We start from the raw sequence: 16,042 nt of genomic DNA, 5'->3' as shown, positions 1-16,042 counted from the left end.
TATATAAACAACATTATTGTGTTATTTTTTTATTTGTGCGATCGAATTAGCTTGTTAGGTCTATGTGTCTATTTATTGTTTGAAAAGGGCAGGTGATACAAATCCCCAATGCCCAGCACTCTAACACTCAGCTTGAAATGAGTTACAAATAATGATAGATGTCAGGCTGAAGTCTTAAAGACAAAAGAAGCTTTCCTAAAGAATTGCTTATAAGATTGCAAGAAAGTCAAATCAGATTCTGTGCTTGACTTCAGACGACCTTAAGGACGATTTTGCAGACTCTGTAGTGGTGGTTCATGTTCTCCAACTGCACAAATCTGAGCTTCATGGAGGAGTCATCAGGAGGAAATCATTCTCACGGCCTCCTCACAAATTTTAGCATCAGTAGTTTGAACAGCTAATGAAACCTGGTGCATTTTGGAAACAGTTCATGAGTAATGAAGTTGAAATGGAACTTTTCAGCCATAATGAGCAAAAGTACACTACCGTTCAAAATTTTAAAGGTAAACTTTAATCTTCGATAACAGCTGTTACATATTAAACATAAAAAGCCGTTTTATTTTCAGGTAATTTATTTACTTTTAAAAGACACAGGCACTAACATTCAATAGTTTGAGGTCACCTAGAAATGTTGTTTTTGAAAGAAAAGCAATTATTTCAATCAAGATAACATAAAATTAATCAGAAATACATTCTGGACATTGTTAATGTGGTAAATGACTATTCTTCCTGGAAACGGCTGATTTTTAACAGATTATCTCCATAGGGGTACAGAGGAACATTTCCAGCAACCATCACTCCTGTGTTCTAATGCTACATTGTGTTAGCTAATGGTGTTGAAAGGCTAATTGATGATTAGAAAACCCTTGTGCAATTATGTTAGCACATGAATAAAAGTGTGAGTTTTCATAGAAAACATGAAATTGTCTGGGTGACCCCAAACGTACGTACGTTTGGGGAACAAATAGTGCACATCTCAAACTGTTCAGCTTGGTTGGTCCTGCTTTGAAGTTGTGCCGAAGCCACTGCCATGGGCAACATTTCACCGGTAGATGGAAGAACGTACTTAGTTTCATATCGGCACATTTTGTAAGCAAACATCACAATGTCTATAAAAAGCTAAGGAAGAAAAGAAGATGGCTTTTACAACAGGATTAGGATGAAAAGCTGAAGACTTTTTTATGTCCCTCACAGTCACTGGCCTAAATGTCATTGAAAATTTGTGGATAGGCCTCAAAAGTGCAGCACATCCTGGGTGGCCTAAGAATCTCACAAAGGCCTTTGTTAGAAGTTTAAGTAACAACTCCCCAAACAAGAATTGAAAGACTCTGAGCTGCCACATAAACTGTTTACAAGCCGTGAGAGCTGCCAAAGGAGGTGTTACTAAGTACTGGCCATGCAGTGTCCCCTGATGGTTGCTTCAAGCTTTTTTGCTTTTTTTTTTATTTTATTTTGAAACTGCAAAAGATGGAGATGTAATGGTAATCTTGCTGCTCTGAACACTGTGAGTTCCTGCATGTTGATCACAGGTAGTTTGTTACTCCATTGTAAGATTGAGTCACTGCAGTTTGATGTTCCATTACAGCTTCAGTAAGTTTTATGTACCAACTGAGAGCTGCATATTTTAATGGCATTTCTTCCACTGGTTTAGCCCTTTTTTACTGTTAGCCTTAATAGAGACAATAGTAAAATTCAAAATGTGTCTTTTGGCTGGTTCAGTGTGTTTTATTATTTATTGGTGCTGCTACTTTCCAGTGATAGTGTTCACTTTTTTGGATAAATTGCAGTGCTCTGTCTGTTTCCTGCTGTCTCACAGTGTTATTCCATCTCATTTTGTATGCCAGTTGGAGGCACTGTTGATGCTGATAACACATTCAAAAACTTGTGAAGCAGCACAACATCATTTTTTTGTTGTTGTTGTCTTGTAGCTGTTCAGCAGTGAAAACCCAGGATGTTTGTTTGTGTGTTTATTTTCTGAAGCAGTTCAACAGTAAAACCAGAGATGGCTTCACGGTTAACTCCAAGGTGCCGAGCATGAAGGATCTTGGGAAAGAATACGATGGTTTTACCATCACCATCACTGGAGACAGGTACAAGTTGGATTTTTTTCTGGTGTGAAATTTTAGAACAACTGTCCTGCATGCATGCAATATGTTTAGTCATTTTAAATCTTTTTATTACAGCAAACAATTAGAATTTTTATCGCAGCCTGGTTGTGCAGGAAATGAATTTTGATTATAATGTCAGAAGCAGGCAAAAAGAGTGTTATTTTCTTTCATATTTACCTTTGAACTGTTCTGTATTTTAGGGTGGGAAACATGTTATTCTCAGTAGAGACCCAGACGACAGAAGAGCGGACGCAGCAGTACCAGTCAGAGATAGAGTCCATCTATAAAGACCTCACTGCCAAAGGAAAGACATTAATGCTGTCCACTGAGTTAGGGGTAAGATTTATCTCTGCAAGATTTTTCATGGCACAACTTCCGTAGATAATAAATGTTAATTATCTTGAGCAGAAAACCTTTCCCAGGGTGTCGTTTTCAACTTTTGAAACGGCATAGACTGATATTCTCCTGATCTGAGAAAGTATCTAAACCTCTGCAAATAAAATGTGATGTTTAGTTGTTGAAATACTAAAGAAGTCAGTCAGTTAAGTTGTATATCAATCAAAAATGTACATGAGTGTCTCTGTTGATATTGAATACTTCTGTAAATTGAGTGTATTTGGGATTCGGGTCAAAAACGAGATATGTTTTCCTGATCTTTTTCCTTATTGAGTGAACTGAATACATGTTAAATTGCTCCCACGAACTGAGTCACTGCAGCAGAAAAGGAGGGGGAAAATGTCAAGAAGCAGAATCAACAGAAAGAGCAAGGCATATGGATTTACAATAACACCTTTTAAAAACATGGCATTTCAAAGAGTTTCAAAAACCTTAAGTCAAAGCAATATAAAAATCATATTACTAAACATATGTCTGCAAGATAAAAATGAAGTTATAATAGAAATGGAAGATGTTGAACTGGGCTCAGCAGCTATGGTTTTTAATTCTCTCTGATTGTTGATTTAACCCCTAAACAGCTTATCTCTGTGCGTCAAAGTTACATATTCAGTTTTTTTTTCACATAAAAATGATCCCGTTACCCTAAACAGTTTAGATGTACAGGCCAACTCATGCTTTCTGTGTCCACATGTCAAGGGTGTGTGTGGTGTAAGTATTGTCATCCACCCAAGTCCATGATGCTCTGCACAGACTGTCCTGCAGATGTCTGTGTGCATCTTAAGGTTTGTGACTGCATGTAGTGTCCACACTGACTGAGCCAGGAAAACAAATGCTTAAGACAAACACTTGTCTTGAGGAGGGACTTGTGGGGAAATGCTCTCTCATCCACACTTTTATATGTCATCGTTAAAGGAGTTTTAATTCAGATACTCTTTGCCCAACTTTGGAGATGTTTTGTTTTGTACATGCTTTCTATCGACGACGTTCAAACCCAGTGGAGAGTTTCACATTCTCTTTAAATCCTGTGCTTTGTCCACCCACTGTGCTTGTCACAGCTCAGGAATAATCACATTGACATGTTGCCACAACCCAGTCAGTAACCAGCCGCTATGTCCTGTAAATAGTGCAAAGCTACAGCTTTTCAGAAACATCCACGTGAACCATGTGTGTCTTTCTGTGTTCAATATGAGGCACAATGCTACCATCGGTAGTATGAATTAAGCCACGTGTCCACGTCAGTGTGAATCGGATTTCACTCTACAACTTGGCTTCTTCTTGAATGTGCAGATCTAAGAAGTCTTTGCCTCTCTTTACCTTAACCTTCTCACTCACTGCAGCTTGAGCACACCAACTCATCTATGACTCTATCCAAACACTGTGTAGTTACTCTACGCTACACAATGGCAAGTTGTAATAATTCAGTTACTCACGTTGAACAGGAGCTGATTCTGAAGAAGACAGAAAGTCCCATCGTGCAAGATGACAGGAATAGTTGCTTAGGTTTGTTAGAGATGAAACCCTGGAAGTCTGAATATGTGTTTTTGCCATTGTTTTTCTTTTTTCTTTTAAATTTAACCAGGAGAGATCCCATTGAGAATAAGAACCTCTTTTTCAAGGGAGTCCTGGCCAAGATGGGCAGCAGCAAGTACAAAACACAGTTATAAAATTCCACAGTGAAAAAATAATTAAAATACGGAAAAAATAATGATAATTAAATGTCCATGATGACATTGTCATCACTATACTCTGGTTTCAGGGTAGGAATGCTTAACCATGGCGTTGACTGCCTGATTCACCCTTAATGTCTTGTAGCATCTAAAAACGGCATATCGACATTTTAACAAAGTACAAAACTTCATTTTCAGTGAGGACACAGTTACCCAGTTTTCAGTATTTGACAACAATACAACAATTTACAATTGTGAGTCTCTCACCTTATCCCTCCTTAACCCTCCTTCCTTCTCTCCGTTTTCTGGGAAGCAAACTAGTGGAGTTGATTTCATTCTCTGGGGAATATCACTGTCACCTCACCCATAGATCACTTGAGATTGTTGGTTTTCTGTCCAAGTACAGTGCGTAATAGACTTGAGAGAAATATTATCAAACCATTAAAGAAGCATTTTGTCTTAAGTAAAGGTCCGTGCTGGCAGCCAGCCTTTACTTTGTCTGTCTTGTTGTTCCGCTCTCTGTTTTTTGTTTCCTAATTTATCCGGATAAGCCATTGATGCCCCTGTTGTTGCCACAACTAGACAAAGCCTTCTCTCTGCTCAGAAACAGATACCTGGAACAGTATCAACATTTCTCTTGTGTTTTGGCTCTTTGTTCTTTGTATTATAATTGCAGTCCTCTCAGGTTTCACCCTGTCAAGATAACCTGTAACTGATGATGGGACACAGGAAAATGGAGGTCATATTTGCTGAAAGCCTGTATTTGGGCCAGCTAATGGCTGTACGATTGACTCTGTGATAACCTTTCTTCTTTCAGGATGCGGATGCAGTGTGTAACCTGATACTCTCCTTGGTTTATTACTTCTGCAACCTCATGCCTCTTTCCAGAGGATCCAGGTAATTTCAAAACAGCCTGTCAGTGCAATGTTGAAGTTGAACGAAATCCCCCTCGTGTAGAAATGTTTGAAACTGTTAAAACTGTTAGCATCAAGAGACTGATACACAAACAACATGAAGAACATTGCTGGAAAAGATGCCTCGGTTTGACAACATTATGAGACATTTAGGGGATGTCATCCTGAACTCTGGATTCCAGACCATAAATATCAAACGTGTTTTATATATTACTGAAATGCCCAGCTGGAGGAGAGAAACTCTGCAATTTTCAGCACTCTGAATGTCCTAGTTGTTTATTGTGATAATAGTGTATAAAAGGGCCTCCATGGTTTTCTCCTGCTCAGTGTGGTGGCCTACTCAGTGGTGATGGGGGCGTTGATGGCCAGTGGGAAAGAAGTCATCGGTAGGATCCCGAAAGGAAAGGTAAGTAAATGTGATTGCTTTTTCACTGGTTTTGACAGCTGAAAACATCACTTAAATTAAGGGTATAGAAATATTATTGGAACAATCAGCTCAAGTGTTCTGTGTGGATTCTCACTTATCCAGGTCCTGGTAATGCTTAGTGTGTCAGTAGAATGCAACTGCACTTCTTTTTGGTTCTTTTTCCTCTTTTGGAGAATGTCAAGGCAAATCAGCTGCCTTTTTTTGAACTGTGCTGTGCAAATTAAGAAGGATAGAAGCCTAAATGTTGACCTTTATTATGAAGCAACACACACAAACCTGCTCTATGACTCCCACCACCCGCTGGAACATAAACGGAGGGTTATCAGAACTGAACACGAGCTGAGAAGGTTTATACTGAGACCGAGGGAAAAGAAAACACTGCTTACTGGGTCTTCATGAAGTAAATGAAGAAATCTGAAAATAAACAGCACAAGATCAGACAGAGAAGAATGAAAAACCTGACAACACTGTCATCCTCTATGGAGCTGGTGTGGCTGAGAAACGAAAGTTCTCCAGACACAACATCCCCTGAGACTACACTACAGGTCAAAAGTTTGGAGGCAAGGTCAAGTTTGCACAAAAACAGATCAGAATTTTATTGGTATACTTTGCAGCAAACTAAACATGATTATTCTAAAGAGATACTGAGCAGAATTTATTGTTTTGGTAACTATCAGGTATTTGTATCTGTACTCTTATTTCTTTACTCAGCTGTTTTTTTCTCTAGAGATATGGACACAGTTGAGAGTTATTGGGGTTTTGTACGCAAACTCTCTTAAACCAAAGAGCTAATGTGGACAATGCAAACTGATTTGTCTTTTTACTTTTGCACTGAAGTTGTGAATCTCCTCAACCCTAAAACTAAGCACTTCTTTTCTTTTGTTAATGTTTATTCAGTAATCGCCTGGTAATTTCAATGTATACCTAAAGGTAAATTGAGGGAAATCATGCATATCAATGAAAGCAGTAGCAAGTCTGATCATATGATAAGTGCATTCCAAATCCACAGAATTCATAATGGTTTATATTGTTTTTTTTCAACCTTTTTAAGAAAGACTATGTGAACAGAAACTTGAAGTTCCCTGTATTGGCCTTGCCTTCATACTTTTGGCATGTAGTATAACAACAGATTCACCCTGAGGATAGAACACCCACATATAAGCTGAGCAGTGTTGTATATGCAGTCCAATGAAACAAAAAATACAGAAATCCATATATTTTCTTTTACTCTTGTAACAGCACATTGTGGAAGATGTTTTTTACTCTTTTATATTAGGCTGCAAATAATATGTATTTAATATTATTGAATCTTCTAATTATTTGACTGTATAGTTGTAAGCACATATAAAAACAGTGGACCAAAGGACTCTACAGCTAATCGTAAATGGTTAAACAGCACAAGTTAAAGCAAATATCAGAAGTCGGTCTGGTTTAAAAGCCAAAGATAAAATGAGGATTTTAAGGAGGTTTTAAAAAATTTTACGAGCAGCTAAGCTTTAATCTGGACCTCGAGTCAACAGACCTCAATGATCTTGTGGGAGGGTACAAAGTTAAAAGATCAGTGAGGCTTGAATTTCCCTTGAGATTAATAACTCATCTATCTACGTGTAAAGGTTCTTTTCCAATCACAACAAACAGTAAAATCATCAAGTCATTTGCGATTTTAACTGGGTGTCAATGCAGAGATGCCAGTGTAGGTCAGATATGATGTTCCATGTGTGAGCCTGCTGAGTAGTCGACTGCACATTCCAAGTGGCATTGTTTTCTCCTTCCATTACATGTGTAACTACTGTTAAAATCCTTTCTGTTACGGCAAACAACACCAACCTCTCACTGAAAATGTCAAGTTTTACCAAAGATGTGCATCATTCGGTAAGGCAGGCCTGCTTTCGGTAAATTATCCATTTTAACAAGTGGTCACTGTTCTGTCAAATTCCCCTGACATTATTTTGTAGGACACCAGCAGAGCATCAGTGGGCCTTATTCGTGTTCTCGTGTCGAAATAAAACACCTCATTCAGAGCAGGAAGGGTCGTTGTCATTGTTTTCGTGCTGCATTTTGTAACCATTGTTTTGATTAAACAGAAAAGCCAGCCACTGTCTCCATTCAGACAGACTCATTGTGCCTGAAACTGAGTCACTGTGTGGAGGTGGAGGAGCCAAAGTAGCACAGAAACCTGATCAGGTGTCAGAAAACGGAAATCTAGACGAGTGCAGCTAGGGTCATTCTTCTTCCAGCAAGAAAGCTTTAAGGACTGTCTGGAGAACGAATGACTAAAACTTTTGATTTGGATGCAACAAGAGAACATAGATTTAAGAAACTGTTGCATTTTTACAACGCAATAGAATGATTTCGTTAAAAATATTCTGCTTGACTATATTTAAAGGACCACAGTGTTACACACAATAGCTCCTAGTGTGGACAGGAGTTGTTGGTACATCAGAGTTCCAAACATTTTTCAGTTGATTCAATTCGACATTTTTTAAAGCAGGAAGAAAATGTTAAAATTCAAGAAAATAAAGGACATAGGGTCCTAAGTTGGCAAAGACTGGAAGCCAGCAGTTGGGTTCAACCATGGAAAAGCAGTTTTTTTTTTTAAAGCTGGGTCAAATAGTATTCATTCAGATTTGTTTTGAAGTTGTGTATGCATGCAACTGTATTTTTCTCCCCTTTCAATGCCTCTTCTGAATACAAATCAAGTTGTTTTTTTTGCCTTGTTAACATGTTAATGTGTAGTCTGACTCACCAAATACAGACATTTAATGGGGTTTATATAACTGAGAACAGAACAGAAGATAGACTTTTTGGTTCAGGCAGGTAAAACTCTGCTGAAAATGATAAAAGTAAAGCATGTGAAAATGTTGGAAGTTTAAGAGAACCTGTTTTTTTTTTTTTTTTTTAAATATTTCTAAGATGATAAAAACATGATCGGTTTGCTGTTCCAAAGTTCTGTTGCTTTCAAACCACATGCTCCGCTTCTTTGCAGTAGGTTTGAAATGATCCAAAAAAAATGCCAGAGCCTGTTTTGTCATGTGCTGTAACCTGAGTGTGACAGAATATTTTTTTGATGAATTTTTAACAATCGAAACGCAGCCGTTAAGAGAACTCAGTGCACTAGGCTTGACGGACGTATCAGACAGGCACATCTGTCTGTCATCGGTATAAAAATGAAAAGAGATGGGATGTTTATGGAAAATTGGTCCAAGCAGAAGCATGTTTACGAGATAATAAAATTAGTTTTCACAGACTTTTATCTGGCTATCTTCATTTCTGACTAACTGAACGTGCTGTTGTTAAAACAAAAACAACTGTAACTTGTTTTTATATGGCCCTCTTTACGCTGTTATCTGCGCTATCTAAAAGTGTTGACAGGTTTTAGGGGAGCTATTAATCTTTTAGAGCATTGATTGCGGTGCCAAATATAATTTAATTACATGGCAGGGCGGGATTTGGCCCACGAGCATCCATCCTGTTGGACGAGTAACTGCTGCCAAAAGACATTTTCAAGATTAAAGGATCACTTTATTCTCCCCCTTGAGAGAAACTTGTTTGAGACAATGGCAAATGCAAGCTGCACAGCAACACATACAACAGAGCGAATGATACTGAAAACACGTAAAATACGTAACTTATAATAAATAAATTGAGCTAAAATACACACATATCCCCACACATACGTCCAACAACATTTGGCTACCTACTTTTGGTAGCTGCACCTAGCTGCTAATTTATGAACTTCTAGAAGCTTTTTCCAGTAAATTGCTAACTGAGTTGTTGGCAAGTGTGAAGTCAAATATAAATATTGATGAGCATCAAGATGAGCAGGAAGTCGCAGCAACAGAAAGTTGGCTTGCTGTTATTTTTGCTGCACAGTGCCAGCTGTCTGGTATGTCTCATTGTTGTACATGTGTGGCTTTGTTTACTGCTCTCAGTTGGTCTTCACTATCTCTCTTCTAATCATTTATTGCATATCATTGCAGTTGGTGGATTTTGAAGCCATGACCACGCCCAGTCCCGACAGCTTCAGTAAAACCGCAAAGAGCTGGATGAATCTCAAGAGGTATGACAAAGCATATTAGTTTCCCTCTGCCTTACAGAGATCCTTATCTGACACGTCTTCTTCCTCCTCAGTTTGCCAGGTTGGTACCAGAGTCTTCCATCTGTAGCAGAGACCTTCCCATCTACCAGAACGATGATCGAGGCCCTCAATACAGACTCCTCTTCACATTGTCCGAAGAAGTCTTAACATAACTTCCACACCGCAGAGAAGTCTATCTGATGAAAGTCTTAATAATAGAGCTTCTACACTGGGCAAAACAAAGGGACTGTCTTCTTCTACAACCCAAACAACACTGAATTGAGATCTTCTAAAACATCTTGCCACAAATTTTTTGAAATTTTAATACTGAATTAGTGACTCTTTTGCACTTTGGGAAGCAGGTAGTGTCTGTTTTCTTTGATCCCAGATGGAAATGAAAGGATATTAATGCACATTCAAGACATTATTTTCTTGTATGAAGTGCTGATATTTATTTGGTTTACCAAAAGCCACCATTTATCTTACTTTAGTGTCCAAATGCTGCTTCTTCATGTGCTCTGTCATCTCCCTTTAAACACCCTCACACATCACGATTGCAGCCATCTGTAAAAAATTAATTTCTCCCATTGTTTATACTGGAGGCTACTGTTGTCTGAGCGCTATAATTTGGCCTTGTACACGAAGCAATTATGGTTAATGTACCTGAGAACCACAGCCGATTACTAGAGGAGCAAAAGACACAGAGAAAGGTCAAGTTACTGTCTGTACATTAACCTGTGTAGTGGTTGAAGCACCGGATAAATGCTGCTGTCATTTATCAGCCAGTTACAAACAGGAGGATACGGGGTTCAACGGCAGCCTGACATTTCAATTCTCCTGTAAAAACATCTTGAGCCCAGAGAATAATTATTTATTGAAGTAAAATGCAAGTGCATACGGCAGCACAGTCTTTGTTTAGTTTCCACACTCCAGCTGTTTGGGGAGATGACAGAGGACAGTGAAAGCAGGGTGTCATCGGTTGTTTGGGATGCAGAAGTGACTCTGTCCACCTTCGCTCTTTCTCTGCTTTATAGGCCTCAAGTTGAAAACACCTAAAGCACAAAACCCATCTGTCCACCCATCAGCACGAACAATCTTATGTTGCACAGTCATGCCTAAAATCTCTAGCTTTAGATTATGTAGAATGTGAAATAGCGTGTTCTAAGAGACACCGTCTGGTATCGAAACAGCTTTTATTTAAAGATCACAATTGGCACTTTAAACTGTTCTTTGAACCACTGCTGTGCACACACACATTCTCGCCTATCAGCAGAGAAATAGTCTGGGGGATCATTCAGATATGGAACAAAACCTTCAGGGCTATTGAATTCCACTTGGGATACTTGAAGCAGTCTCTTTTATTTAGTTTTGTTGTTTCTTTTATCGGGTTTAAAACCCTGCATTCTTTTAATGTGACCAATAATTCGTTGGTATAAAAATGGGTTGATTGCTGAACTAACACAACAGTCAGAGGTGTTAGAGAACTATCATGGAGATTGTATGCTGCTGTTTGCATCGTAAAGTTTCAGTGTTGCGCCAAAAAGATTACAATTCTACAATTTCATTTAGCAGACGCTTTTGTCCAAAGCGGCGTACAACACAAGCAAGAATTCAGACATAAGGAAAAACCTTTAGTAAGTGCAAAAAGTGCTTCAAGTGCGATTGGTCAAAGGTGTTGCCATCAAGTTGCAGAAGAATTGCCCCCCCCCCGCTCTTTTTTTCTCAACTTTGTCAGTGCTAAATAAGTGCTGGGTTTTGGACCACCTCACTTATTCCAAACCTAAGGTGGAGTCGGATTAAGATTAGCCGTTTAGTTTGTTATAATTTTCGCACTTTTAGACCTTTTTAAATTGAATTTATAGTAAATATACATTTGGACTTTTTTGGAAAATTGAGAAATTTTCTTTGATGTTTTAAAGTTTTAATAGTTTTTTCTTTCTCCTTACAGATTCTTTCAAGTTGACAGTAAAAAAAAAAAAAATCAAAGAAACATTCAAATAATGAATGCAAAATGAATATTCTTGTGGAGCTATTTTGGAGAAAGTGAAAATGTTCTTGTAGTTTCAAAAAATAATTGATAGACGGAGGTGGAAAATAAGCTGCATTCAGTTTTCTATCCAAAAATCCCTGAGGCGGTACAAATGTTAAAGGTTATTTCATTAACTTTTTTTTTTTTTGGTAAAAATCCATAGTTTCTCTCAGAAGAAGCTACAAATTCAAACTCATGATTGTCCTCCAACATCTCTGACTGTTGGGTCTTCGAGGATTATTTACAGACGGGAGGAAAAGCACACCACATACTCTCATTTCCTTAGCTATCATTCCTTAAGCTTGCAATGGAAGCCTCACATTTGTTTTGGAATAGATATTATCTCATAGAATAGATTTGCTTGTACGAGTTGATCTTTATGGTGCCTCAGAGCAATATTTTGGGACAGAAGAGCTCATGTCTCTCCAGATGTCCTCGTTATGTAATAGTGTGCGTACTCTAACCAGGTCTTAACATGAATCATTCGCTATAAATTTTGTTTTGTTTGAGAAAATATTGCTGTAAATTTGTTACCATTTGATTTCAGAGTTTGACAACTGGTTACACAACATGAATATTAGTTGACATTTTCATGGATACCAAACGTTCTCCGATACAAATCATAAAGCTGGCGATGTCATGTTTTCCAGAACTCAATTTGGTTTTCTGCAAAAGGAGCTTTTTGATTAGTTTGAATTGGGTGTGATGTTTACATGCAGCAGCCTGGAGTAACAAAATGCTCTGATAATTAGGCTGTAGTGTTGTGTAAGCAGCAGCTGCCTGAGGTTTTTATTGACTCATCAATGCGGTGTTCAAGCACAAGGAGGATGAAAGGCCAGCGATAAATAACCTGGCTTGATGTGAAAGTGTTTTAGAGGCCTTTAATACTTACTGTATCATCTTGTTTTGTCAATCCTGCAATAGTCCGTCATTGAATGCCTTGTTTCCTAATTTTGTCAATCAGTTCGATCATTTCTACAAAGTAAGAACAAACCGATGTCTTCAGTATCCCATCTAATTTATTTCCTGCTTTAAAGCTGGGTCCCTCACATCTTTGCTTTGGGTCGCCTTTTTTTCATATCAGTGAGGATGTTGACTCGTTTTCTTCTCAGTCCCGGTCATTAAGTGCTGCGATGGGCTTTGGAGCGAGGAGTGCACAACCTGTCTTACATCTTAAAACTTGAAGGAGGGGATTTTTTTAAGTGAATGAATGTTCAGCAGTCAATAAAACTGGTTAACAATTTTAACAGGCTCCGATGTTGTTTTGTCCAGAAGTCACAGAATCCCACTTCATCTGAGGAAAGAAAAACACATCAACAGTTAGGTGGGATAAAATCAAACATGGTCATGTGTTGGCTGTGGCTGAACAACCGATCGAATTATCAATCGCTGAAATCACAGAATGGCCAACTGCAAAACCAAAATCTTGATGTTTTTACAAATATAAAATGTGTGATGAAAATCATATATTCCAGACATGGGAAGATAAGGGAGCATGTGCATGATACAGACTGCAGTAAAACGGGTAATGGGGCAAAAGGACGGTACAAGGTTTTGTTACTGATAAATGCTACAGTGCAATGTTATGTGTGCCATGTCTTAAAAGGGTTATTGTAGGACTCCTAATGGCTACATTTTTGTATTTTTTGATGACACTGGTTTGCCACAATTACAAAAGGAACTGCAAACCATTAAACCTTTGGGTAGTTGTTGCTATACTTTCATCTGAGCTGAGGGTTTTAAAAAATAATGTACCACATACTGGATATATATATTTAGAATTTAATTAACATGAGGTCAGGAATGTTAGTATCACGCCACCTCCCCTTGATGCCATTTTAACTCAGAATTTGAACTCAACAAATATGTTTTAATCTTTTCATTTTTGTTTATTTGGTAGACATGGGCTTCACTGTCCCCGCTTGAGTTCATGTTACCTTCTGTGCTACAGGTATTTTCAGCCACTGTAAGCACTCATGTTTAAGGTCAGTTGAGTTGAAAGTGAACATTAAATTCATGAAGTGTTAAAGTTCTTTGAACACCGAGTATATCTGATGTCTTTCGTCACTGCACAGATTCAGTTTTTGTTTATTCATCAGACATTTTGGGTTACTAACTGACCACACCGGTCCTGTCTGTTGACTTTCAATCCTGTGGAAACGTTCCATCAGAAAACAAATTTTAACCGGTTGAACATGCACCAACACTGTTCATATTTTTCGTGTTCCAAAAGAACGTCATCAATGACTTTGTATGTTTATTAACAAAGATGGTGACATTTCTTGCTTGCGCAGTGGTTCATTGAGGTTGCAATCTCCACTGCTGCCCATCAGCCACACATATCAAAACCTCTACTGAAAATTAAAGCCAAGATGCCACATTATCTTAGCCTACCCACGCTAGACCCAGCCTGAAGACACAAGCGTCTAGGAACTCTCGACAGGGAGGGAGGCGGGCTAAAAGGTTGTCTTTCAAATCACTCTGCAGCAATTGGGTAGGTATACAACCAATCAGCGCAATGAATAGGCTGACGTAGTTCCTAGAGCGCCGGAAATCAGAGGATGCGGTACTTCGGTGAAGCCTTATTTATACAGTCAATGGGTGAAGCTCAAGTATATTACAGACATGTTAACAGAAAGATTATTCAGAGTCGGTGCTAATGGCGCTCAACGACTGTTGTCATTTTTGTTGTCGACCCTGGCAGAGAATTAAATTCGTTGCTGTGGGTTGTCTAGCGCGGCTAGGCTAGTTGTTTCCGGTTGTTTCTGTCAGAATCGTCGCGCCTCTGTCGTCATTTAGTTTTCCCGTCTTCTGACTCTACACTTCATGGTGATTCATCCGGCCAGTTTTAGGAGCATCCAACCTTGAGGCTTACCGAGGGTAACTAGACCCACCCTGGCAGAGAATTTAATTTGTTGTCGTGGGTTGTCTAGCGCGGCTAGGCTAACATTATCTAACATTACCTGCAGTTGTGAAAAAGTGTACATACGCTTGTAAAGATCATGTATATCGTGGCAGTCTTGTGTTTCCAGTGTCTCCAGTGAGTCTTAATTTTCTATAATGGAATCATTGAAACACGTTTTTCTCACAAGACAATCATGCATTTTGGTTCTTTTATAGACCGTTACAGGTTTTCTGGAAATATGACAGAATCTGTTGGGCCAGAAATGTATCTACAGCACCTTGAATTAGTTTTGGTGATGTAGACAGTTGTGTTAATCAAATTTTCTTAGTGCCATGGCCTCTGCTTGACTACAGATGGTGACTCTTCTGAGGCAATTTAATTTCAGAGCCCATTTGATACACGAACCACACTCAGCCGCAGATGCTACAGTGGGGAAGTCTAAAGAGCTCAGTACATATCTGAAAAAAGCAAATCACTGACTTGAACAAGTCTGAAATGATTCCAAGCCACTTAGAGCCATTTCAAAGCAGATCCTAAAATCATTTGCGCAAACAACTGTATAAAATACATGGTACAGTTGTGTCCCTACCACAATGAAAGAGAGTGCTGGTTATCACCTGTTGCTGAGAGACAATTGGTCAGGATGGTCAAGAGTCAACCAAGAAACACAAAAAAGCAGACTGGTAATGAAGCTGCTCCACAGTCATGTTTAGCCATGAGCTGAGACAGCCTCTCAGCTCATGGGAATGAGTGGACTTTTTACAAGTACTGTGTATATATATATATATATATATATATATATATATATGTGTGTGTGTGTGTGTGTACGTGTGTGTGTGTGTGTTTAATGCCAAGCATATAATAAATAACTGTAAGAATGCAGAATTATTCATTAACAACATGGACATGTAAGCTGTCTTGGCGAGATGACTCAGCATTGTAGTGACCTTGCATCCTTGGCAGACTGGATTGCCAACCTTTGACTGACATTTGCTGCTAATCACATGGACAAAGAGAAAGCCTTCTTGAGGAAAATTCAGTGGTTGGATAAAACAAAACTATTTGGCTACAATGTCCAGAAATTTGTTTAGAGCAAGAAAGATGAGGCCTTTAACCCCAAGAATACCAAGCCTACCGTCAAGCATGGTGGTGGCAGTATTATGCTTTGGGACTGTTTTGCGGTCAGTGAAAAGTCATCAAAAGTTGGAAAGAAAGTGAAAAATAAGGCTAAAATTAAGATCTTAGACTGGCCTCCTCAAACCCCATGGAGAACCAGCGGACTGTTATGAAGAAGCAAGTAACAAGCTGGCATGACAGAGTGGAGTCAAAACATATCAATGCATACACCTCAAATCGGTATCATACTGTACATCATATGCTTCTTCTCCTGTACTTTTGGAAGAAACGCTTCCTAAGATGGTTAGCAACAAGTGGTTTGGTGATGATAAAAAGAAGCTTTGTCTTGATCTGCAATATCTTGCCGAATGGAACCATCTACCCCTCTCTGTTCAGTCAAAA

General features: G+C 38.7%; 1 protein-coding gene across 2 annotated transcripts in view; it reads left to right on the top strand.

Moving 5' to 3' along the window:
- Positions 1-12,866, top strand: part of ttc13 (tetratricopeptide repeat domain 13) — a 32,694-nt gene extending 19,828 nt beyond the window's left edge. Inside the window, exons 18-23 of one of the 2 annotated variants that reach the window (XM_022215510.2) lie at positions 1,984-2,090; positions 2,309-2,444; positions 4,989-5,068; positions 5,413-5,491; positions 9,493-9,572; positions 9,644-12,866. In XM_022215510.2, coding sequence (XP_022071202.1) covers positions 1,984-2,090; positions 2,309-2,444; positions 4,989-5,068; positions 5,413-5,491; positions 9,493-9,572; positions 9,644-9,758 — 597 coding nt within the window. In that variant the 3' untranslated portion in view covers positions 9,759-12,866. Of the gene's footprint in view, positions 1-1,980; positions 2,091-2,308; positions 2,445-4,988; positions 5,069-5,412; positions 5,492-9,492; positions 9,573-9,643 lie in introns of both variants that reach the window. The other variant, XM_022215509.2, reaches the window with a different exon arrangement.
- The last annotated feature ends 3,176 nt before the right edge of the window (positions 12,867-16,042 follow it).

Source organism: Acanthochromis polyacanthus, chromosome 16 (genome assembly GCF_021347895.1).
Source record: "Acanthochromis polyacanthus isolate Apoly-LR-REF ecotype Palm Island chromosome 16, KAUST_Apoly_ChrSc, whole genome shotgun sequence".
In the NCBI taxonomy this organism is placed as follows: domain Eukaryota; kingdom Metazoa; phylum Chordata; class Actinopteri; family Pomacentridae; genus Acanthochromis; species Acanthochromis polyacanthus.
Note: the sequence above shows the minus strand (reverse complement) of the source record. Positions and strands in the feature narration are given on the sequence as shown.